General features: G+C 50.0%; 1 protein-coding gene across 1 annotated transcript; it reads right to left on the bottom strand.

The window, feature by feature from the left end:
- Positions 1-12,334: 12,334 nt before the first annotated feature.
- On the bottom strand, positions 12,335-24,526 carry AMBP (alpha-1-microglobulin/bikunin precursor). Its single transcript, XM_068973728.1, has 10 exons — positions 24,268-24,526; positions 22,744-22,886; positions 21,083-21,159; positions 20,054-20,170; positions 19,498-19,599; positions 18,723-18,769; positions 15,072-15,153; positions 13,819-13,986; positions 13,337-13,510; positions 12,335-12,480 (listed from the first exon to the last, which is right to left on the bottom strand). Exons 1-10 carry the CDS (start codon positions 24,382-24,384, stop codon positions 12,449-12,451), a joined length of 1,059 nt encoding a protein of 352 aa, XP_068829829.1. The 5' UTR covers positions 24,385-24,526; the 3' UTR covers positions 12,335-12,448.
- Positions 24,527-24,846: the final 320 nt, after the last annotated feature.

The raw sequence follows: 24,846 nt of genomic DNA on the forward strand, positions 1-24,846 counted from the left end.
GAGGGTTTTTTTGTGTTTGTTTTTTTTTTTGATTGCCCTTTTTGTTCCTCGAGTCACACTGTAAACTAGCTCATCTCAGTGGTGTATTCAGTATCCTGAGGTTTTTATCAACCTTCCCTGTATGGTCCAGTTTTCCTGTATTTGAAACAGCCAAGACTGTGAACTTGGCTGTGCTGTTTGGAGACCAGGAGAGGTATTGGAGTCACAGGTCTCGCAGACGTGGGATTTGGTGGAAGCCACAGAGAAACATGTGGCTTAGGAGTGCTGACTGTAAGTGGAAGACCGCCCTCCTGGCTCGCTGCGTCTGGTACTGCGAATGTCTGATTTCTGTACCCAGAGTGCATTACACTACTTGCCGCATCACTGACCCTTCTGGCTCAGCAGGGAATCCTGAGTTGATCCATGTTCACATCCATCACACCTCAGACCCACGACCTCCTCTTCCTCCCCAGGACCCCGGAGATTCCAGGGGTTCCACTGCCCACGGCCCCGGGGGTCCCCCGCATGAGCCTCAGCCCTCCTTCTAGGACGGTAGTTGAGCACGGTGCCTTGCGGGCCCAATGACGGATGTTTGAGGGTGGAATGGCATTAGGCCACATTCAACTTGATGCTGTGAAAGATGGTTTTAGGCTTTTCTTCCTCTGTGAGCGGTTTAGGTTCCACACACTTAGCCTAAATGCCAAGAGGGTGACCCTTTCTGCTCTCAAGAGGTGGTTTTGTCAGAATCAGTGCTCAGCGTCCCACCCCACCTCTCAGTGAATATATACTGGTGGTCCAGTATCCCCTCGGTGCCCACCATCGCGGGGGGAGCCATTTGCAAAGGCACATTCTACCATCCTGGGGAGCTGACCAAGTCCACCACATCCCTCCTTAGTAATAAAACATTGTTCAACTGCGAGATACCTCGATTTCAAAAAGCACTGTACAACAGCCCTCTCCCTACTCCCCGGTCCATGGCAGTGACGTTGGGGAAGTTAAGTTAATTTGAAAACTCAAGGCTTAGGATCATGGACCAGAACACTGTCCCAGGTGCCAAGCCTGCTCAGTTTGCCTCATGAGAACTAACCCTCCACATCTTGGACACACTGAAATGTATCCCAGAGGGTCGTTTCCACGTTCTCTGCAGCAAGCCATGGTCTCAGGAACCACCATGCCATTTCCTCTCTCAGAGAAGTTCTGGGCATTTACTCTACAGAATTTCCAAGGGGTGTCACACCATCGGAAGAGCCTCTTATCTGCACTGGACAGTCACCTCGTGTCACGTTCTATAGTATATGGGAGCATTGACAGGCTATTTGATGAGACTTTGGGAGATCTTCCAGAAGGTGGCTGCAGGCTTGCTGATGGGGTAGATGCCTACAACCAAAGGCCTCCAGCCTTGCTGCCGGGGAGGCCTGGCACTCTGAGCCACACAGGAGGGTGGAAGCTGCCTGTGTTGTGTAGCTGGTGGGAGTCAAGCCTCAGAGCCCATCCTCTCTCTCCTTTTGAGTGGGGAGCTGTGCTGGTCTTGCCTCATTTTAGGGGCCACTCCGCAAATCGGCATTTCACTGTCTTGCAAAGCCATCAGGACCAAGCCCAAGTATCAGCGTCCTTCTTGGAACTCGGGGATATCTGCCATCCAGCGTGAAATTTTGAGGAAGTCTTATAAAATCCAGGTATCTAGTTACACATGTCACCTCCTGTTCTGTTCCTCCTTTCCACCTCAGTTCGATCCTTAGGGCTTGGCTTGCTCTGCAGAGAAGGTGTGAGTGCCACAAGTTTTCTGAAGGCTGTTCCTGGGACTGTCTCATCCAGATAATGGGCACAAGGTCACAGGTAGTCATTTCTCTCTTCCAGTCTTTCATCCTTCAGACACTCTTGTTGCCAGTAGGAAGGGCTGTACCAAGGTGTCCCCACTCCGTCTGCTTTCTCACGCAGGCAGCTCGCCTACTGCAGACTCCCTTGCAGTGAACAGCTTAATAAAACCCAAAGATCTCACAGGCCCAGCCACTGGCCCCTCGTCTCCAGCAATATCCACCCTATCCAAATTCTAGCTCAGCCAAAGGATTGAGGTTGGCTCTTCCAGCTCATCTCCTGGCGCCTGCCCTGACATGGACCTTCAGAAAGGTCTGTCTTCTGCCTCCAAGTTCTGTGGCCACTGACCACTGTGGGACTCTACAGCTCAAGGCAGAGTCTGCCTTGCTGACTTGGACACAGTTTGCCAGAAGTGTGTGATTCCCAGGACAGAAGGGGCCTTGCTGCTGACATGCACGGACCCCAGCGAGGATGCGGAGAAAACACACGTCCACTCTGCAGGGTTTCCCTGCCTCCTCTGAGGCCAGTCAGCTTCGCCACCAAAGCCCAAGCCAAGGACCATAGCCTTGTGGGCGGTGCCACAGGTGTGGAGTAGCCGAGGGGTCTCTGCTTCACCAAGAGCAGGCGTGCCATCCCAGTTGTCATGAATGGATGCCTGGACTTGTGCCAAGATGGTTCTTCCCTCTGCCCAGGTCCACCAGCCAGGCCTCCCTCCAGATGGTAGCTAGAAGCCAGGAAACAGGGGCCGTCAGATGAAGCTCCTTGTGGCTACTTCATTTCAGGGTTCACGGCATAAAAAACCACCTCCTGTGTCTGTGAGCGAGGACACTGCCATCACCCAGCCTGGCAGCTTCATGGTTGGCATCCAGGCTTCGGCTCTTTGCTGGGAAAAGGGTGCTGAGGTTTCCTGGTGAGGAGAGAGCAGTCCGACGACGCAGTTGAGAAGCTATACATCTCCCGATTGGGAAGGACTCTCTCGGATGTCAGCTCTGTAGGCTGGTGAGCCTCCTGTCCTTCAGCTTGCTCTTTTCTCTCCTGCACTTTGAAGAAGCACCAGAGAAAAACTCTGCAAGGCATGTTTTCCACCGTGAAGCTGACCCTCTGCCCTTAGGGGTCACCCAGGCTTGTGCTTGAACTTGGACTAAACTCCCTGGAAAGTGGGCACCTGAAGAGCTGTCAGGGATGCCGCAGGCACTCTGGGAAGCCACAGCTTCACAGGGAAGGTTTGGAACGAACCTGGGCTGCTGACGGAGAAGGGAGGTCCCGTGAGGAATGACCCAGAAGGGGACAGTACTGGGATGTTGCCATGACGACGGGTGTGCTGGCAAAGATGGAGTGAGGAGCATCCAGGGCACAGCTGGAAGTCTCCTTCTGCCCCCATGGAGCTGGGGCAAGTTCATAGCTCTGCCCTTGCCTGGGGAACAGCGGCAGCACCTCTGCCTGGGATGTACCTAGAGGAGGGCTTCTAGAAAGGCTGCTGGCTTAGATGAAACCAAGAGGCTAAGGAAGGCTCAGGCTGTCCCCTGGAGACAGTAGGTGGGGAGGGGGGCTCCTGTCTGGGCCCTGCCAGCCCCGCCTCGGCCCCCTCTATCCAGTCGGGAAGGGGCCTGCCCCCTCGTCACTGTGGCTAATGTTTGCTAGGCCAGTTATGGTGAACCAATGATACAGTGTTTTCCCTCTTGCGTTTCCCCTCCCAGTTCTCCCTTCTCGGGGTTTTCTGGAGGATCTTGTTGAGTTGTTGTTTTCCTTCCTCTCTCTTTTGGGTTTGAGGATCGTAGTCCATGGAGCCCCACTGTTCTCTAGAGGGGCCCTGTGGTTCTGTGCAAAGAGGCACCTGCTCCCACTTTGATGAGGGTGAAGGGCATCAGGTTGCTGTTTGTATATTCGTGGCCCCACCGCCGCCACCACCATGGGCGTTGCTTTAAAGATTCGACTCCGGTACCGAGAAGGATGTGCTAGGTCTGCAGTTCGGTGTCTGCATCAGGACCCACTGGGGGCTTCCCCACCCACACGTCCCACCAGGAACCTTCGTCTCTTTGAACCAAAGTTCCTTTTAGGGGCACAGCCCAGCCTTGTCCGCAACCTCAGGGGCCTGGGATCCCTGTGGCGCTTCCTGAAGTCCAGGTTGGCAGAGACCATGGAGTCTGAGGCCAACCGGAAGGGGGGCTCCTCCCACAACCCAGGTGCCAGCCGGTCCCCGCCTAGGACCCTTCCCTCTCACCCAAACAGGGTCCCAGACGGGGTAGCCGGGTTCCAAAGCAGTGAGTGAGCTCGTGGACTGGCACAGGGCTGGAACTCGCCAGCCAGGAGACAGAGGGCCCCACGGGGCTGGAACCTCCCAGACCCACTGGGCAGTATGTCCAGGGCCATTCAGACTCCAAGCATCAGGAGGTCATTTTGTACAACCACCTGAAGCAGAGAGATTTTTTAAAGAGCATAAATTATTTTCGGTTGTTCTCTGATGACCCTACCTTCCCCCCCCCCCCCATAACTTCATGTCTGTGATTCTTTCACATCAGGTAAATCTTATGAAAGCCTTGGTGCCCCCTCCCTCCCAGGCCCCACTCAGTAACCACGTGTGTGCACCCCCATCCTTTCTCAGTAGTTAAAGACGTTCTAGGCAATACCATGGGCACATCTGACTGTGTCTCTCTCTTCGAGTGCAAGAAACTCAAGTCATCTTAAAAAAATACAAAAAAAAAAATTTACAAAAAAAAAGAAACACACAAAAAAATATCTTTTTTAGGCCAGAGTTTTCTACAGGTATTAATGAATATTTTTCTTAATCCTTATAAGTTTTATGTGTTTAATATTTCTTAATACCGGTAGCATTAATTTATACTTTTGTAGCAACACAATATTTTTATAAGCAGCCAGTGCTTGGCTCAAGTCTCCACAAGGGGTTTGTGCAGGGTTTTCTTGGGACCCTGTGTACCATGTACTGTATTTAAAAAAAAAAAAAAGTTACCTAGTGTCACCCTTGCTGTGTTAATTAACAGACGTTGTTTGCGGTCTCCTGTGTCGTCGATGTGGATCCAGCAGTTCTACAAGGAGTCACGTTGCATGGGGGTTGAGTTGATGGTTTTTGTGATTTGTAAACCCCCGAGACCAAACTTGAGGGTTTATTTAGGGTTTTCTGTTTGTCCTCTGGGTTTTCGGTTTCCTTTTGGTTTGGGTACCGTTTCTCCATTTATAGCCAAATCAGTTTTGTGGTGTTTAAAACTTTTACTGATGTCAAATGGAGGAAAGGAACAGAAAAAAAAAAATTTTTTTTACAAAGTAATAAAATTTAAAACTGAGCTGTTTAAATGTTGCTGTTTTTACCTGTCTGTTCTTGTCCAAAAGTGGGACATTCCCAGGGTGAAGAGGAAGGGTCCACTTGGTTCCTTAAATCGCCAAAAGCCCCAGCCCAGAATTCAACACCCCCTACCCTCCTCCCCTGAATTCTTGCAACATTATTTCCCGGTTGGTTGATGCCAAGGCAAAAAGACATCCTTTTAATGGTTAGAGAGAATCAGTTGCTTAAATAAATGATTTCATGTCAGTGTTGTATTTATGGTTTTACAATAAAACGACCTTTAGGAAGATGGCAGTGCGTGGCGTTATTTCTTGGGCTTGGGGTTGGGCCGTGTCATCCAGGCAGGAGCTGGGCACTGGAGAGTAGAGATGGACAGAGGGTCACCTGGGAGGGACGGAGCTGGAGTCCATCCCGAGGGACATTGGATGAGGTCGGGGTGGCCCTGGACACCAGAGCCGGGTCAGTGATAGCTGACAAATGAGACCCACGAGCATGTGGCCCCCGGGGCCTTGCTCTTGAGCGCTGGCCCAGGGGAGGAAGGGTGGCCCAGGCCCCCAGGAGCATACCCAGGTGTGCCTAGACTGACGTCATTTATGTGATGTTGTGGGTTGTGTGTACCGTCCGTTTTCTGAGGAAGGGTGCCTGTGGCTTTTGCCAAATTCCAGATGGCACCTGTGACTCTGAAGAATCAGTGGGAGCTGTCAGAGACACATTCAAACCCAGTGTCTGGACACACTCCAGACACTGGAGTCTCCAATGCGGCCCAGAGTGGAAAGCCTGCCTGGGGAGGGAAGGCACTCTCCACCCCAGGAGAGGTGCAGACAGGGCCCAGACACTACACTGGGTGCAAACGCGGAGGCCGGTGGGGCTGCCAGGCAGCCAGGCCAGCTCCCTTGGGTGCCCTCCTCTGTCCTGAAGCTCTGAGCAGCGTCCCGATGCAGCGGCCCACTCAGGCTCCCCAGTGGCTTTCTCACAGCACCCCCTTTCCTAAACCTCCCTCCCCATTGGCTGACTGCTGAAACGCTGCCATGCTCCGACCCAGCTCTCCTACTCCTCCAGGACGGGGTGGCTGTTCCCCACCTGCCTGGAGTTAGCGCACCCATCTCCTAAGTGAAGCACTCGTCAGGACGGGGTGGCTGTTCCCCACCTGCCCGGAGTCAGCGCACCCATCTCCTAAGTGAAGCACTCGTCAGGACGGGGTGGCTGTTCCCCACCTGCCCGGAGTCAGCGCACCCATCTCCTAAGTGAAGCACTCGTCAGGACGGGGTGGCTGTTCCCCACCTGCCCGGAGTCAGCGCACCCATCTCCTAAGTGAAGCACTCGTCAGGACGGGGTGGCTGTTCCCCACCTGCCCGGAGTCAGCGCACCCATCTCCTAAGTGAAGCACTCGTCAGGACGGGGTGGCTGTTCCCCACCTGCCCGGAGTCAGCGCACCCATCTCCTAAGTGAAGCACTCGTCAGGACGGGGTGGCTGTTCCCCACCTGCCCGGAGTCAGCGCACCCATCTCCTAAGTGAAGCACTCGTCCACGTTCGCCTTTGCCCTGTGGTCACATGCAGGCCTTGTGCTTCTTGGCCCCCCGCACTGGCCTCCTAGACCATGTGTGTGGAGTTTGAAGTGTCTGCGGAGGGGTGTCTGGCCCTGCCAAATTTCCCAGCGCGGCCATCACCCTAGCCAGGTTAAGAATCAGAGCCCTCCACGAGGGCCCTGCCAGGGTGGACTCGCCCTGAGCCTCACGCTGCAGACAGGCTCATCGACGCTTGGCTTGGATAGTCGGACTGAAGGCAAGTCTTTGACAGCGCCACCAGAAGACAGCTGTGGCCTGAGCCGGGAGCAGGGAAGGAGGGGCGACAGCTTCTCCTGAAGCAGGTCTGCTGTTGCCAGAACAGCCGGCGCCTTGGGCTTCATCCCTGTTCTTAACCCGATACAGTCAGCGAAAGTAAACATGGAAGTTGCTGTCATGTCCGGCTCTTTGCGACCCCGTGGACTATGCAGTCCATGGAATTCTCCAGGCGAGAATACCAGAGTGGGTAGTTTTTCCCTTCTCTAGTGGATCTTCCCATCCCAGGATCGAACTGCGGTCTCCTGCATTGAAGGCAGATTTCTTTACCAACAGCTCTCAGTGCACTCCCCGAAAGGGGTGCACTGCTGGGTCAGCTGAACAACTTCCCATCAATCAAATCGCAGGGGTCACAGCATGAATGGGCTGTGAGTCTGGGCCAGCCTCCCAGAGGCATCAGCCCTGCCCTCAGAAGCCCCTTCTGTGGGAGTTTCCTGCTGTTCAGCGTACCATGTGGACGTCCCAGAGCCGGTGGGTGAAATTCAATCAAGGAGTTTCTATGGGCTCTGAAACAAAAGTCAGGAGTCCTGCTGAAGCAGAAAGACCCCTCCGCCCCCCACCTCAGAAAACCAGGATCCAGTAAGCCCAGGGCATGGCCAGAGCCTTGGTATGGCTGAGGGGCCAGCCCCTGGATTTTAAAATTAAAAAATAAAAAACACATTTTTCTGAGTAGCCACGTCTATGTTGTAGAAGAGATGAGTGTGACCTATATCTTTAGGAGAAAATTTAAGATGAGATGGTATAAGAATCAAACAGGTGGGGCTTCCCTGGTGGCTAAGCAGTCAAGAATCTGCCTGCCAGGGCTGGAGACACGGGTTCAAGCCCCAACCTGGAAAGAGCCCACATGCCTCCAAGGAGCTAAAGGCCATGCGCCACAGCTTTTGAGCCTGTGCCCTAGAGTCTGGAGGCTGCAACTACAGAGCCTGCGTGAAGCAACTGCTAAAACCCAAGGGCCCTAGAGCCCATGCTCAACAACAAGCCACCGCAACGAGAAATCCATGCACTGAAGCTTAGAGAGTCGCCCCCACTCGCCGCAACTAGAGCAAAGCCCGCGCAGCAACAAAGACCCAGCACTGCCAAAAAAAAAAAAAAACAAGTGTAGGTCATCTCAGCGTTTGGCTGGGAATGCTTCTGGTGCCTTCTGAGATAAGGGGACTCCTGACTGGAGGAGTCCCCTGAGGTGGTAAGACCAGATCCAAGGGAATTTTTTGGAGAGGAAGTTTTAGCAAGTGTCGTGGAGACATGTCTCCAGAACCAGGCAGGGAGGCAGCAGGGGCTGGTGACCCTCAAGGGTGGCTCTGTGTACACGGGCCTTGTCAGTTCAGCTCCTTCACCTTGGCATGCAGGATGCAGGCCCAGGGCTGCCGGAACTTATTTGTCAAGAGAATTGAGAAACTTAGATTTTGATATGGAGGTTCTTTTTCTTTCAGTCGTGCTTCCTGGTATTCGGGATCTTAGTTCCCCAACCTGGGATCAAGCCCCCGTCCCCTGCTGTGGAACTGCACAGTCGTAACCACTGGACTGCGGGGGAAGCCCTCAAGAGGTCCATTTTTAAATGGGGAATTCAGAACTGTGAGAGATACCTTATGAGCCAAAAAGGCCCATCCACCAGCTGAGCTGAGGGTGGCTGACCTATCTGTGGCTGGCATCCTCTGCTTTAGGCATTTGTCCTTTAAGTTCAGTTCAGTTCCGTTGCTCAGTCATGTCTGAGCGACCCCATGAACTGCAGCACACCAGGCCTTCCTGTCCGTCACCAACTCCCGAAGTTCACTCAAACTCACGTCCATAGAGTCAGTGATGCCATCCAGCCATCTCATCCTCTGTTGTCCCCTTCTCCTCCTGCCCCCAATCCCTCCCAGCATCAGAGTCTTTTCCAATGAGTCAACTCTTCACATGAGGTAGCCAAAGTACTGGAGTTTCAGCTTTAGCAACATTCCTTCCAAAGAAATCCCAGGGTTGATCTCCTTCAGAATGGACTGGTTGGATCTCCTTGCAGTCCAAGGGACTCTCAAGAGTCTTCTCCAACATTACAGTTCAAAAGTATCAATTCTTCGGCGCTCAGCCTTCTTCACAGTCCAACTCTCACATCCATACATGATTACTGGAAAAACCATAGCCTTGACTAGACAGACCTTAGTTGGCAAGTAATGTCTCTGCTTTTGAATATACTATCTAGGTTGGTCATAACTTTTCTTCCAAGGAGTAAGCGTCTTTTAATTTCATGGCTGCAATCACCATCTGCAGTGATTTTGAAGCTCAAAAAAATAAAGTCTGACACTGTTTCCACTGTTTCCCCATCTATTTCCCATGAGGTGATGGGACCGGATGCCATGATCTTCGTTTTCTGAATGTTGAGCTTTAAGCCAACTTTTTCACTCTCCTCTTTCACTTTCATCAAGAGGCTTTTTAGCTCCTCTTCACTTTCTGCCATAAGGGTGGTGTCATCTTCATATCTGAAGTTATTGATATTTCTCCCGGCAATCTTGATTCCAGCTTGTGTTTCTTCCAGTCCAGCATTTCTCACGATGTACTCTGCATAGAAGTTAAATAAGCAGGGTGACAATATACAGCCTTGACGTACTCCTTTTCCTATTTGGAACCAGTCTGTTGTTCCATGTCCAGTTCTAACTGTTGCTTCCTGACCTGCATACAGATTTCTCAAGAGGCAGGTCAGGTGGTCTGGTATTCCCATCTCTTTCAGAGTTTTCCACAGTTTATTGTGATCCACACAGTCAAAGGCTTTGGCATAGTCAAGAAAGCAGAAAGAGATGTTTTTCTGGAACTCTCTTGCTTTTTCCATGATCCAGCGGATGTTGGCAATTTGATCTCTGGTTCCTCTGCCTTTTCTAAAACCAGCTTGGACATCAGGGAGTTCACAGTTCACGTATTGCTGAAGCCTGGCTTGGAGAATTTTGAGCATTACTTTACTAGCGTGTGAGATGAGTGCAATTGTGCGGTAGTCTGAGCATTCTTTGGCATTGCCTTTCTTTGGAATTGGAATGAAAACTGACATTTTCCAGTCCTGTGGCCAGTGCTGAGTTTTCCAAATTTGCTGGCATATTGAGTGCAGCACTTTCACAGCATCATCTTTCAGGATTTGAAATAGCTCAACTGGAATTCCATCACCTCCACTAGCTTTGTTCGTAGTGATGCTTTCTAAGGCCCTCTTGACTTCACATTCCAGGATGTCTGGCTGTAGATTAGTGATCACATCATCATGATTATCTGGGTCGTGAAGATCTTTTTTGTACAGTTCTTCTGTGTATTCTTGCCACCTCTTCTTAATATCTTCTGCTTCTGTTAGGTCCATACCATTTCTGTCCTTTATCAAGCCCATCCTTGCATGAAATGTTCCCTTGGTATCTCTAATTTTCTTGAAGAGATCTCTAGTCTTTCCCATTCTGTTGTTTTCCTCTATTTCTTTGCATTGATCACTGAAGAAGGCTTTCTTATCTCTTCTTGCTATTCTTTGGAACTCTGCATTCAGACGCTTATATCTTTCCTTTTCTCCTTTGCTTTTCACCTCTCTTCTTTTCACAGCTATTTGTAAGGCCTCCCCAGACAGCCATTTTGCTTTTTTGCATTTCTTTTCCTTGGGGATGGTCTTGATCCCTGTCTCCTGTACAATGTCATGAACCTCATTCCATAGTTCATCAGGCACTCTATCTATCAGATCTAGACCATACATGACCACTGGAAAAACCATAGCCTTGACTAGACAGACCTTTGTTGGCAAAGTAATATCTCTGCTTTTTAATATGCTATCTAGGTTGGTCATAACTTTCCTTCCAAGGAGTAAGCGTCTTTTAATTTCATGGCTGCAGTCACCATCTGCAGTGATTTTGGAGCCCCCAAAAATAAAGTCTGACACTGTTTCCACTGTTTCCCCATCTATTTCCCATGAAGTGATGGGACCAGATGCCATGATCTTAGTTTTCTGAATGTTGAGCTTTAAGCCAACCTTTTTCACTCTCCTCTTTCGCTTTCATCAAGAGGCTTTTTAGTTCCTCTTCACTTTCTGCCATGAGGGTGGTGTGATCTAAATATTTGTCCTTTGGGTCACTTCAAAACATCCCTCTTCAGAGTGGCACCTTCAGACTGATGTAGATGGTGGCCCCAGTGTATGACACGTGCATGGAGGGGCAAGTATAGCTAGACGCAGGACGTGAGGACATTGGTGAGTTGCAGCCTGGAGAGCCTGTCGCTTCTCCCTGTGTCCCTGTCCCCAACTCCAGCCATTTCTGTCAAGAGAGAGTCCCAGCTACGCCCACAGATGCTGTCCCTCAGAACAGTCCTCTCTGTTAGAACCTAGAAGCCCCAAGCTCAGTGCTTTGGAGAAAATAAGAGGGAGGAATCTCTTATGTGATCTGATCAAGAGGGCTGCAGAGCTGTCTCCACCCAGAATCCTTGCCTCTGGGTTTGTCCCCTCCACCGGAGATGTGCAATGCCCACCCTTCTCCCTTCCTGAGGGTCTCTTAATCCAGCGGGCTAATGGCGTGAAAGGGACTCTGGACCAAGCGAGCTGCCAGCCCTTAGCATGCTGTTTACCCCATGGAGAAGAGGTGCCGTCTCTGCCTAGGTTTCTGCTGCCAGGGTCAGCGTTCCATTTCAGTACACACGAAGCTGGGGTTTTTTGCTCTCTCACCACCAGCAGTCCTCAAGGCTCTGAGCAGATGGAGCTAGCAAGAGGTGTTTCTGAATCTGATGTTTGTAGATGTGGTCTGTGTGATCTGGAGGCTCCTGGAGTCCTGTGCTTGGGCTAAGTTGGTGCCCAAGCCATGCTGGACAGCCTACCTGCTCTCTTCCTCCAGGGAGGAGAAGGAGAAGCTGGGCTAGACCCAGGACTTGCAGCTGTGGTCCAGGGCCAGATGGTTGTCCTGGACACAATAAAAAGGGCAATGAATATTCTCCTTCCAGGGCCAAGGGCCAGAGTGAGGATGGCAGGAGATGGTACCTCCAGGGCCTTTGAGGAGGAACAGCGCTGGCGATATGGCTGTGAACAAAAAAAGGCTGCAGGGGTGGGTGGCTAGGGGTTCTGTGTGGCCAAGGGCAGGGGAATTCTTCTAGGCACTTGTGGGCATTTACCTGACCCCCCTGGGCACACACTAGGCATGGTAATTTCTTCTGACCCTGGGCCACTGATGATCTCCGCCAAACCTCTCCGGGAAACAAGTATCCAGAGTTGCTACCTCTTTTCTCTCCTGGCTTTATTAAAACAAAACAAAATAATATCCTTTTATACAGAACTGTGATTTATGTTTCGTAATTTGCATAGCCAATTTCATGTCCTGAAGATGGCTCTATTACATTTCCCACACACACATTTTTCATCTCTGGGGAAAGTTCATGCCCCCTCCCCAGCTGGCCTCCCTTCCCCCCAATCTCATTATACTTCGTGATGAACAGTCAGGACAGGGAATTTCAGGAGTCTACAATTCGGTTTTTATTGAGGGCTCTGGGGCGGACTCTGACCCTCCCACTTCCTGCTGCCTTGTGGACTTCTGGCCTGCGGGCCGGTCAGTTGGAGAAGCGCAGCAACTCCTCGTCCGCTGTGGACACAGAGAGGCTCAGGGAGTAGGTGTGGGGTCACCCAAGGGCCTGTGGTTGGGGGCGGTCAGGGCATGGGGATGCCTCATGGAGGAGGGAAGGCAGCTGGGACTGAGTTCGAGCCTGAGCCTGAGGCCAGAAACTTCTGCTTGCGGGGTGACTTGGTAACTCCAAGATGCATTCCACAGGATGACCTGGTTTTTTGCCTCCTGATTTACTTTAGGCACCGTTTTTCCGGTGGGGAGATAAGGCACAGAAATCTTAGTAGCTGCGGCTTCTCGGAATGCTATTCTTGTTATCCTCGCAGCATTGCCACCGTTACTAGTACTGGCTGCTGCTAGATGGGTATGAACCAAGCGAGGCACTGTGCCGCCTAGGAAGTGGGTCCTTTGTCCCACTTTACAAAAGAGAAAACTGAGACTTAAATTGGTACAGTCCACGGGGTCACAAAGAGGCAGACATGAATGAGCACGCAAGCACTGTAACAGGGACAGACGTGGACTGAGAAGATTCAGAGGTCTGAGCCTTCAGGGAGCAGTGACTGGAAGTATTTGAATTGTTTGAGTAACGATGTGGCCAGCCTGAATGTGGCAATGAATGCCAGGACTGGAGCCCACGTCTGCCCCACTCAACCCACCCCACCTCTGCACAGGCCAGCACCTCCCCAGGTGCCTCATCCCAGCTGGGGAAAGGCCTTGGGCTTGGCCCCTTTTACAGGTGGGAAACTGAGAGAGTGGGTGTGCTGGTCACCAGTACAGAGTCCAGAACTCAGCTCTTCAGATCCCTACTGCCTACCAGGGCTCCTGACCCAGACTCTGGTGGCCCCTCAGCCCCGCCCGGCGTTGTGGGGCCTCCTACCTTCACCAGGAATGCCACAGTACTCCTTACACTCCTTCTCCGAGTAAAATTGGTTGCCATTGCCATTGCAGCCCCCATAGATGAAGCGGACGCACTTCCCCTTGACAGCATCAAATGCCCAGAGCTCGATGCCGGCTCGGCATGGCCCATGCACTATGGGGAGGTTACAGGCCTCTGCGGAGTGGGAGGGAGGCGCAGAGCATTAGAAAACCTCGTGATCACTGACCTGAGACAGCCGGCAGAGACCCTACTCACCTGGAACGCCTAGACCTTTCCTATAGATTGAGAAATCGGGCCCCTGGAAGACCTACGTGCCGGGGGTCCCCCACACCCAAGCGCTTAATTCCTGTGCCTCCAGGAAACTGGCCCTGGAATCCCACCGCCTGAGCATCCTCTGTTAGCTACCTGTACAGTGGGCAGGTGGTCTGTTGGGAGGACAGGAGTGGGCAGTGCAGGGGACGCGGGAGTGGGGTGGCACTCACCCACGGTCCGGCAGGTCTGCAGACACTCCTTCTCCGAGGGGAAGTTGTTGCCATTCCCCATGCAGCCGCCGTAGTAGAAGGTCTCACAGGCCATGGATGTACCATTATAGAAATACCTCTTGAACATCCCCAGGCAAGGACCCTGTGAGTAGCCCAGCTGGCAGGAATCTGTGGAGGGGCAGAACAGCAGCGCTCGCTGAGTGCTGACTGTGTGCCTGTCACCAGGCTGGACACTTCAAAGGGGAATCACCTCATTTAGTTTTCATCTCTGCATTAAAAGGAATCATTCTCAGCCTGTTTTAAAGGTAAGGGAAATTGACTCCCTGAGAGGCAAAGAGATTTCCTCGGGGTTACCTAGAGCTAAGATTCCAAGTCATATTTGTTGGACTCCAAAAACCCGTGCCATAATATGAGACGTTACCAATGGCCCAGAGACCAAGCATCCCGCTTTTGTCTTGTCTGCCCAGCAGCTCTGTAAAGATAGTGGTTGAGGCTACATTCACCAGCATGCATGCTGGCAGCCTGACCTCTCTGCCTGATGTCCCAACCCTGTGCCTTTGCTCTCGTCATTCCTGCCCATAGAATGCTAGAATGCCTTCCTCCATAAACCATAAATGGACATAACGTGAATTCTCCTTCATCCAGGAAGTCTTCCCTGATCACTCCTCCCCTCCCTTTTCTGAGCTCCCTCAACTCTTTAGCTCACTCTCCTCTTTCAAGTCTCTTATTTTCTTCCTTGATTGCCTCCTCTACTAGACCAGAAGATGTGTTTGTCTCCATGATCCCAGTGCTCAGCAGAGAGTCTGGGGGGCGAAGCAGGGTCAGGGTTCAATGTTTGTTGAAAGAGTTGAAGAGTGATCAGTCTATCAACTACACAGAGTATTCTCACATATTTTTCCATGTGTTCCCACAAGAGCCCTTGAGGTCAGCTCAGCAGGCTGTTATCCCATTGTACAGTTGAGAAAACCAAGGCCAGGAAGCCACTAAGTGAAACAGACAGGGCAAGAACTTGCTTCTCATCATGGAGCTGAATATTTCTAAGCTCAAGGACCACGCCTTATGATCCCCTCTTTCAACAATGTCTGGCACAGGGCAGAGGATGGGATTTGCCTTTTCTAGGCTTTTGCTTCATTCTAATAGAAGAATAAGAAAGACTTCATGTGATGAGGGCTGCTGGAGTGAACCAGCTGTGGGCCCTTCCTCTCTCGAGTGTGGCAGAAGGGGGTTTAAAAAAAACAGGGAGTGATCCTCACCTTCTTTCTTGCTGAAATTAGTTACTGGTTGTCCAGCCCCAGAGCCTTCCTCTTCCTGGGTCAGCACAGCCCGCCGAGCCCTCTTGGGGAAAAAACAGAAGAAGCTATTTCAGGGACCTAGCCTCAGTTGTTCCCCTGGACCCCGGGAATGTAAAAGCCATTTGCTCTGAAGATCAAGGTGTAGACAGAAACACAGCTACTAGGCTGATGAATGGCCTGTTTTTCCCAAAGCATCGGGCTTCCCAGGTGGCACTAGTGGTAAGGAATCTGCCTGCCAATTCAAGAGACAAGGGTTCAATCTCTAGGTCGAGAAGATCCCTTGGAGGAGGGCATGACAACCCACTCTACTATTCTTGCCTGGAGAATCCCATGGACAGAGGAGCCTGACAAGCTACAGTCCATGGGGTCGAAAAAGTTGGACACAACTTCGAAACCAAACAACAAAAACAACTGGCTAAAACAGACGAGGCAAGAGACAGATAAAAAGAAGCAGAACAGAAACTATCCAGACCCACTTCAGAAATCTCATTCAAGGTTGAAGGAAATGGGAAGATATTCTCAAACAGGGAAGAATTCCAGGATTCAAATACTTAAAACTTCCTTGAACACAGCAGTTTGTGAAGAAATGGCATTAAGAGATTAATAGAAATAATAACTCAGGAATGGTGAAGCTGTATTGTATTCACTAGGAGAGAATGTAGAATCCATTAAAATATAGAATGAGTACTAAGTGTCTGGGCATTGCAGAGACAGAACAGAATGGGAATGGTACCAGTCTGGACAGAATAAAAGAAAAACAGAAGAGGAGATGGAACGCAGTTTTGAGAGTAGAGACGTCTGTCTGCCAAGTCCCAGAGACAGTAGACACCCTCTGAAAGCGTTCACTCACATTTAAAGTCGCTCAGTCATGTCCCACTCTTTGTGACCCCATGGACTACACAGTCCATGGAATTCTCCAGGCCAGAATACTGGAGTGGGTAGCCTTTCCCTTCTCCAGGGGATCTTCCCAACCCAGGGATCGAACCCAGGTCTCCCACATTGCAGGCAGATTCTTTACGAGCTGAGCCATAAGGGAAGCCCAACCTTGACTTAGGAGCATTCTTTAAGAAATAAACCTCTTGGCAAGGATAAATATTTATTTGAAGATTTTTTTTTAAACCTTCAAACTTCAGATTTTTTTTTTAATTCAAGTAAAACAACAGTGAATGCCTTTTCAAATTCAGGAGTAGCATCTGGAATGCAATTCCATTTAATATCAGCATATCTAAATCTGTGCATCTGTCTATCCAACTTTCCTTCCATCTGCCCCTCTCTAGGTTTATACAGGTCAAGATTCCTGGAGTAATGTGAATGCTCAGAGTTTCTAGGTGGTGCAATTTTTCAAAACTTGTTTTTTATACTTTTTATACTGCATTGTTTTAATTCTTTATGATGAGACTATGTTAGCTTTATAGTAGCAATGGTAATTTTTCTTAAAAAAACAAAAAAGCAGTACAGCCACTATGGGGAACAGTGTGGAGAGTCCTTAAAAAACTGGAAATAGCACTGCCATATGACCCAGCAATCCCACTGCTGGGCATACACACCGAGGAAACCAGAATTGAATGAGACACATGTATCCCAATATTCATCGCAGCACTGTTTATAATAGCCAGGACATGGGAGCAACCTAGATGTCCATCCGCAGATGAATGGATAAGAAAGCTGTGGTACATATACACAATGGAGGATTACTCAGCCATTAAAAAAAGTGCATTTGAACCAGTTCTAATGAGGTGGATCAAACTGGAGCCTATTAAACAGAGTGAAGTAAGTCAGAAAGAAAAACACCAATACAGTATACTAACACATATATATGGAATTTAGAAAGATGGTAATGATGACCCTATATGTGAGAAAGCAAAAGAGACACAGATGTATAGAACAGTCTTTTGGACTCTGTGGGAGAGGGAGAGAGTGGGATGATTTGAGAGAATAGCATTGAAACATGTATATTATCTTATGTGAAACAGATCAGCAGTCCAGGTTCGATGCATGAGACAGGGCGCTCAGGGCTGATGCACTGGGATGACGCTGAGGGAGGGGATGGGGAGGGAGGGGGGAGGGGGGTTCAGGATGGCCATGGCTGATTCATGTCAGTGTATGGCAAAAACCACTACAATATTATAAAGTAATTAGCTTCCAATTAAAATAAATTAATTAATTTTTTAAAAATAGGGAAGCAAAGAAATATGTTAACAGTGCGAATTCTATGTGGAAATAGGACAGTATTGTCCTTTTTTGCTTTCTTTCAGTTTTAAAAATTTTCTTCAGTTGCATGCAACAAATTCTCTTTTCATTTTTATTCTATTACAAATATTTTCTAATCTTCCTTGTTATGGCTTCTTAGATACATCCATCATTTAAAAGTGAACATCTAATTTCCAAATACATGGGATTTTATTTAAAGTATCTTTAATATTAATCTCTCATTTTGATACTATTTTCTCATTTAAATGCTTTCTTCTCTACAGTCACCCTCTGTTTTGTTTTTTTTTTTTTAGTCTAACTTTATTGAGGCTTTCGATGGCTAAGTCAAAGATTTCTCTTGGTAAATGTCACATTGCACTTGAAAATACGTGGATTATTTTCAAGTGTCTTTCAATATTGATTTCTAACATAATTCCACAGTGAAGAGAACAGACTCTGTATGATTTCAGTATCTTCAGACCATGAAATTTTTGCACTTCATCTTATGTCCCTGGATATGTTCCAGTGTCTCCTAGTTTATAGTCTATGGGAACTGGAATAGAATTTATATTCTGCTGTTGTGTGAAAACTATATAAATCTTAATTATGTTGAATTGGTTTTCAGTGCTTTTCAGGTCTATTATCTCCTTCCACTTCCCTGTATATTCATTCTATTAATTTTTGAGAGTTTGATATTGAAACTCCAACTACAAACCTTAATTTATCTATTTAAAAAAATAATTGTAATATATAGTGGAACATATGTAACCTTGTTCTGTGTTTTCCAAGTCCCTTGTATATATGTTATATACTTTCATAATTAAAAAAATAAAGATTAAAATGAAAAAAATTTCAAAAATATGTTTCTAAAATAAATATATGTACTTTTACACACACACACACATATATATAGACACAACAGTAGTCTAAATTAGTATATATAATTTCCAAATAATCAGAGAAAGAATGAAGCCTTAATCAGTATGGCAAAAGGCAGGAAAATTAAACAGAAGGAAGCCCCCCAAATCAAAAGTCAGCAAAGGAGAGGCATTGGCTTGAGAAACTGCTTGCTCTCGAGTTTGCTGTTTTTCAGAGCTCAACTGACTTTATTTTCATCTATTGAGTGTTGAGCATCTTTATCTCATTATTGAGTCTGTTACTGCTTTTAGGCACTTTTCTAACGTCACTGGATTCCAGCACCTGCAAGGTAAAGGTAATTAATACATGCCACAGATGAGGAAAGGGACATCACATGGGGCAGCAACTAGCCCCATGCAGAACTGGAACTGAGCCCAGGTGGGTCTGACTTGCCCATCACTGCCTTCTCTCAGCAACCCCACCCACCGGCAGGGCAGGGGAGCCTAAGCGGGCAGGGTGGGGCTGGGCTGGGCTGGGCTGGGCTGGGGGAACAGAGGTGCTCACCGAGAGTGGAGTGGGCACTGGATCCTGCTCTCCAGGGACACATTCACCTGAGTCAGAGGACAGGAGAGAGAGGGAGTAAGACCCAAACAGGCTTTGCTTCTTCCGCAGAACTAATGGCCATGTGGCGGGCGGGCCCCCTCGCTGGGACCTGTCCCGTGCATCAGCCCCCTGCAGGGACGGCTCCACCCGCATGGCTTGCTGAAGGGCATCGCTGGAAAAGTGACGGGCTGGTGGCTACACTGCTGCCACACCTCTATCGTCTCCACCCCTTCCCCACCACCAGCATTCCAAGGCTGGCATCTATCCAGCACTTACTAAACACCACGTATGGTGCTACTGTATTTAATGCCTTTATCTCATTGACCCCTCACAGCAGCTTCTAAGGGGGGACATTATTATCCCCATTTTCCAGATGAGGAAATGAGGCTCTGAAAGCCGCCAGAAGCTGCCCAGCTCAGTCTGAAGCTTGGTGCTCTAACTCCCACCCTCAATTGCCTCCCAAGAGGTGGCCCTGGATCCTGCTGTCACCGCACCTGGCAGGTGGCAGCAGAGTGGGTGCTGAATTGGCTCTAGTCTCAGCTCTGCCAGGCACACGCCGAGTGACCTGGAGCAAGTCCAGGGACCCAGAGTGCCTTTCCTATAAAGAGAGGAGGGGAACTATAGCTCAGCTTACCTCAAGGGGTGGTGGGAGAGACCCAGGGGCTGGGGGGATGTTCTCCGGGGGCCACAGAGGACGACAAGGGGACAGAAATGTGAGGGGGTGGGGTGCCATTACCTCTGTCGGGCATTGTGAAGATGGCGTCTTCGGGGATGCCCACACCCAGGGCCACCTCCCTGAATTCCTCCAGCAGGCTTTCCCGAAGCTGTGGCTCACGCCCTGCAAGTGGGAGGCAAGGGGAGATGCCTAGAACAGCAGGGGCCAGGGCCACCAGGGCCTGGCATTATTTTGCCTGGGGATTTTCATTTCGGGGACATTTGAGACCCATCAACTCAGTTGGGTCTCTTCAGCACCCTTACGGAAAGCTCAGCTCCAGAAGAGGAGGAGGAGCCTTTCCAGGCTCTCCATTCTGGGTCTCCCAGCTCTCCACCCAGCACAAGAGCAGTTCTTTAAGGGCCCAGAGATGCTAGAATTCTCTGGAAATTTTGAGCTCAAAAGAAGAGGCTTCAACCTCAAATGGGAGACTGAGCTCTACCTCCTACAGGGAGAGTAAACGTTTTCACTTTTCCCATAACTGGAGTTTTGTTGGAAGGAAACAGCAAAACTCCCTGCACTTCCCCACTTCATTTCCCCAATGACAGGTCTCCTCCCACCCCCAGCTGCAGGCCTTTACCATAGAGCTTGGCAGTAATGGTGGGTCCATGGCGACGGCTCAATTTCTTGGTCAGAAAAATGGCATACTCGTCGTAGTTGGTGTGGACCACATAGGACTCCATGGTGATATTCCACTCTGCATGGAAGATGAAGGAAAACAAAGAGATCAGCGGTCAGAAGGCTTCTGTCCTGAGATCCTTCACCTATTGACCCACATATCATCTATTCATCCATCCTTCTGTCCACGCATCCTTTGCATATGTTCATTTATCTATTCGTCCATCTTCACTCTCTCTCTCCATCCATCTCCTCCATAGATTCGTCACCATCCACCATCATTTCATCTGTGCGTCCTCTCTGTACATCAGTCCATAAATACATCCATTTTCCTTCCTTCCTTCCCTCCCTCTTTCCTTCTTGCTTTCCTCCATCTGTTAACCCATCAGTTTATGTATTTAATGACTGATTGATTACTCAACTAATCTACCATCACACATACATTCACTTACCATTTTTTAATTCTCTCACTCATTTATTTATCCAACCATTCATCTATCCAAACATTAAAGCTCTGACATGATTATTTGATGCATAGAGCAAATTCAATAAACATTTGCTGGATTAATGATAAATTCATGTCCACATCTATCCCTTAGCACCATATACTCTGTACATGGTAGATGCTTAGCAAGTTTTTATCAGTTGATTGCAGATGCCTAACAGGAAGAGTGATGAAATCTTGATGTTATCCTCAGCATTCAGAACCATCACTTGAATTCAGTAATGTGTTCAGCTCATCACTTAAAACCAGCACTTGATGAGCGTGTACATGGGTGGGGTAAGGGTCATGGGGGTAGGAGCTAGAGACACAGAAAGAGAAAAGAGGGAGAGAGAGAAGAAGGAGGGGGAAATTTGGAGGGAGGGTAGATGACATTGCAGAAAAATGGGAGGAATGGCTGTAGGGGCAGAGAGGAAGCGAGCTTAAGACATCAGGCATTTTTTTTTAGTGAAGGAGAGAACTGTGGGAGTCCCCTTTGACTCAACTTACTGGCTTTGTGAAACAGAAACTTGCCATCAGTGCTTGTTTTCTCATAAATACCAGAGATCGATTCACAGACACCTTTCCTGGAAATGAACAAACCACAAGGAAGATAATATCTGGTAGAGACCATTGTCCTGACACCCCGCTCTCCTACAGGGTCCTTCCAAATACAGGGTTTTTTGTTTTTTTTTGTTTTTGTAATTTGAAAAGTAGTATTTCCAAATATCTGGTTTAATTCTCACACCAGTCCTGAGAGACATCTGTTTCACAGAAGAGAGCAGAGGGACTGAGGAGGAAAAAGGCGCTAACTGATGCTATCCTCTTGGTTAAATCCAGCACCAAAAATCAGCACAGTATACGTATACACCAGGAAATCAGAACGATTCATTAACACATTAATGCATTTATTACTTTCTGTCTCTCTTGCCCCATTTTCCCCATCTGAGAAATGGGGATAATGATAGTTTCTACCTCATATGGGATAAATGAGATATTTTATGCAGAGAGTAAGTACTATGCATGCATTAGCTACTATCTTCACCAGCTGAGTTACCAGGGAAGCCCATTATTGTTATAATGATGATCATTTATCTTATTGATATTTAACGAGCATCATCTACATGCCAAGCACTGTGCGACAGGCTGGGGATACACAGAAAGGCAGGGGAGACCCTGTCCCGTCATGGAGCATTGGACTGTAAAATCCAATGAGGGGGGTGGGCAGGCCAGAGGCAGATGCAGTCGGTGTGGTTACTGCCACATGGGGGGAAGTGTGAGGTACTCAGAGAGCACAAAAGAAGGCATGTAACCTGAACCTGGATAGGTGGAGGGAGTCAGGGAGGCCTTCCTGGAGGAAGCAACAAAGAACCTGAGTCCTGAAGGATCCATAGGAATTAGCGTAGGAAGTGGGGAGAGGTTTTCTAGGTAGGAGAAATATCTGATGCAAAGTCCCAGAGATTGGAGGGTTCCAGAAACTGAAAGAAGATCCAGCTAGGTGGGTCAGAGAGTATGTAGGTGTGTGGGGAAGGGAACAGTGAGCTCTTCGGAGTCACGGAGGGCTGGAAAGTTATGTTGAAGGAGTTGAACTTTATCTCAAGGGCAATAGGGAAGGAACTCTGGAGTTTTTGAAAGGCCTTTCTGGTTGCGAGGTGATGAATGGATTGGATGGAAAGTTGGAGGTTAGAGGTGGGGAGAAATGTAGAGAGGCTACTGTAGATAACAGTAGGAAAGAAAGGTGAAGGTGACTTGGTCCAGGGCAGTAGAGGTGAAGAGGGAAAAAGGAAACAGACTGGACGGAATAAGGAAGAGCGGGGACAAGGCTGGATGGTGGACCGAACGGTTGTGGCAGAGGAAAGAAGAGTCTAAGACATGCGCCTGCACCCAGCTTTCCAGGTTGTGTAGAAACGCCTTTGCTGAGCTAGCGGAAGCCCAAGGGGCAAGAGTAGATGGGGAAACAGGCGGAGTGTTGGGGGCATTGCCCTTGAGGTGTAGATGGGACAGTTAGAACGGGCTGCCCCGGCGGTGGGAAGCAGAGAAGTCTGGCCCTCCGGAGTGAGTCCTGGCTGAAAGTAGAGACCTGCCACTTTCCAGGACAGGGTGGAGGCTGAAGCCAGGGTGGGGGTGGGGATGGGGGTGGGTCCCAGTCCCCCAACCCCGTCCCCACTCACCGCCTGTGAGTGTTGGTGACGCTGATCTCCTTGCTCGTCGGCCCCGCTTTCAACACCACTGTGCTCATGGTCATCTTGTCCTTGAACCTCTTCAGCCACGGGCAGGTGGAGCCCACGGCCACATTGAACCACTTCCCGTAGATCTAGGAGGCAGCCACAAGCCCTCAGGATCTGGACCTGGACAAGACTCGGGGGGAGCATCTGTGCCCCTCTCCCTTCTCAGTGACGTCTCCTCCTAAGTGATCATGTCTCACAGGTAACTGGAGGCTACGAGGCCTCCAGGGAGGTGGAGTCCTGATGATGGCGCTCCAGGCATCATGGCTGGCTTAGGAGGGAGATGGCAGGTAGACCCCACCCCGCCCGCTGGCAGGGGGCCTGACTCTGCTGAGATGCAGGCTCTGGGCTGCTCACTGGACAGGGTCCAAATCCCCATGCCCCAAGGTCACCATCAGCCACTGCCCCCCAAGAGCAGGAGTCCTGTCTCTTACTCCTCCAGGGATGCTCACCACCTTGCACACAGCCCATACCTCTGTTAGAAAGTAACTCCTTTCCCTAAGCTGAGCCTGACCCAGGACAAGCCTGCCGCTTCTAGAAAGAGCCCTTAGGTGTCTGCAGACCCTTCGCCATCCCAGACCACCAGAGACCTGTTCCTCATGCCCCACTCCCCACAACCCTTCCTCATCCCTAAACGTAAACAAAATCCATACTGCGGCTACAAAGGTCAGAGGAAACTGGGGTGGCGGTGGAGGGACAGGCTTTGCTCAAGGTCACCCAGTGATTTGGGCAGAGCTGGGGCTGGACAGCAGCCTCCCCTGCACAGCACCCTGCCATAGCCACTTAGTCCCACCGGCCTGATTTCTGTCCTGCTCCTCTTCTCCCCATGATCCTACAGGTAGGGCAGAGGGCCCAGGATGGGCTAACAGGATGGGCTTGGTTGGCACCAAGCCTTCTCTGCTGCTGCTGCTAAGTCGCTTCTGTCGTGTCCGACTCTGTGTGATCCCATAGACAACAGCCCACCAGGCTCCACCATCCCTGGGATTCTCCAGGCAAGAACACTGGAGAGGGTTGCCATTTCCTTCTCCAATGCATAAAAATGAAAGTGAAGCCTCTCAGTTGTGTCCAACTCTTGGCGACCCCATGGACTGCAGCCCACCAGGCTCCTCCGTCCCTGGGATTTTCCAGGCAAGAGTACTGGCGTGGGGTGCCATTGCCTTCTCCAAGAAGCCTTCTCTGGGTGGGTTTTAATTGGAGCACGATTTCCCTTGGAGCCCAAAAGTGCAGGTTCAGACTTCAAGATCTTTGACTCAGAATGGCAGCCCATAGTCCCACAAAAGGGTGAGTGCAAAGGTGCAGCTTCAGTGAAGTCCTGACAGTCTGAGTAGCAGGAAGGGCCCTGAGGGACCCACCCCTGGAGTTCCAGATGCAGAGACTGAGACCCCAAGGCACACAGGACTTGCCCCTTCCCGCCAGCAAGGCCCAGCAGCTCAGACACCCCGCCATCACTGCCAGAGACGCCAGCCTTACCCTAGACAGGTCGAAGTTCTCCTGCACTTGAATGTCATCAGGCAATGTGGCCAAGGGGCTGGCATTCACCGCCAGGCAGGCAGTCAGTAACAGCAGCAGGCCGCTGAGACTCCGCATGGCTCCGGTTCCTCTGTCTGGGGTGTCACTCACAGGCTTGGCTGGTCTGGGGATGGAAGAGGCACCAGCTCCCTGCTCGAGGCAGCTACAGACTGGGGCTGGGGCTGGGGCCTGCGGCTGTAGGTGACCTTGCTGTTTGAGCTGCTAGGCCAGGACCAATCAGAGCCCCAAGGCCAGGGCCAATCGATCCCTTTTAGTACCCTGGCCGGGGTCACAGTCCCCAGGGGCCAGGGTAGCTGTTTCAGAGGAGCCGCTGGTCAAATGCAACCTGGCCTGGGTGCAGCTGGATGCTGGGTTCAGGCATCACAGGGGCTTCCCCAGAAACTCCTCACTTGTGTCAGGCAGGATGGGAGAGACCAGCAGCCCAAGCCCTTTCTGCTGAGTCATTCCACCTGTAAGCCAGGAGAACAAGCCCAACTGGCCTGTTTACCATACACAAAATTCTAGGGCCTGGGGAGAGTA

Source organism: Capricornis sumatraensis, chromosome 6 (genome assembly GCF_032405125.1).
Source record: "Capricornis sumatraensis isolate serow.1 chromosome 6, serow.2, whole genome shotgun sequence".
Taxonomy (NCBI): Eukaryota; Metazoa; Chordata; class Mammalia; order Artiodactyla; family Bovidae; genus Capricornis; species Capricornis sumatraensis.

Excerpts from the sequence above, each read along its gene's own strand:
- AMBP (XM_068973728.1), bottom strand. The coding sequence starts at position 24,384 with ATGCGGAGTCTCAGCGGCCTGCTGCTGTTACTGACTGCCTGCCTGGCG. Across the intron at positions 21,160-22,743 it reads GTCACCAACACTCACAGGCG|GAAAGGTGTCTGTGAATCGA; the intron begins GTGAGTGGGGAC and ends GTTCATTTCCAG. Across the intron at positions 13,987-15,071 it reads TAATTTCAGCAAGAAAGAAG|ATTCCTGCCAGCTGGGCTAC; the intron begins GTGAGGATCACT and ends GCCCCTCCACAG.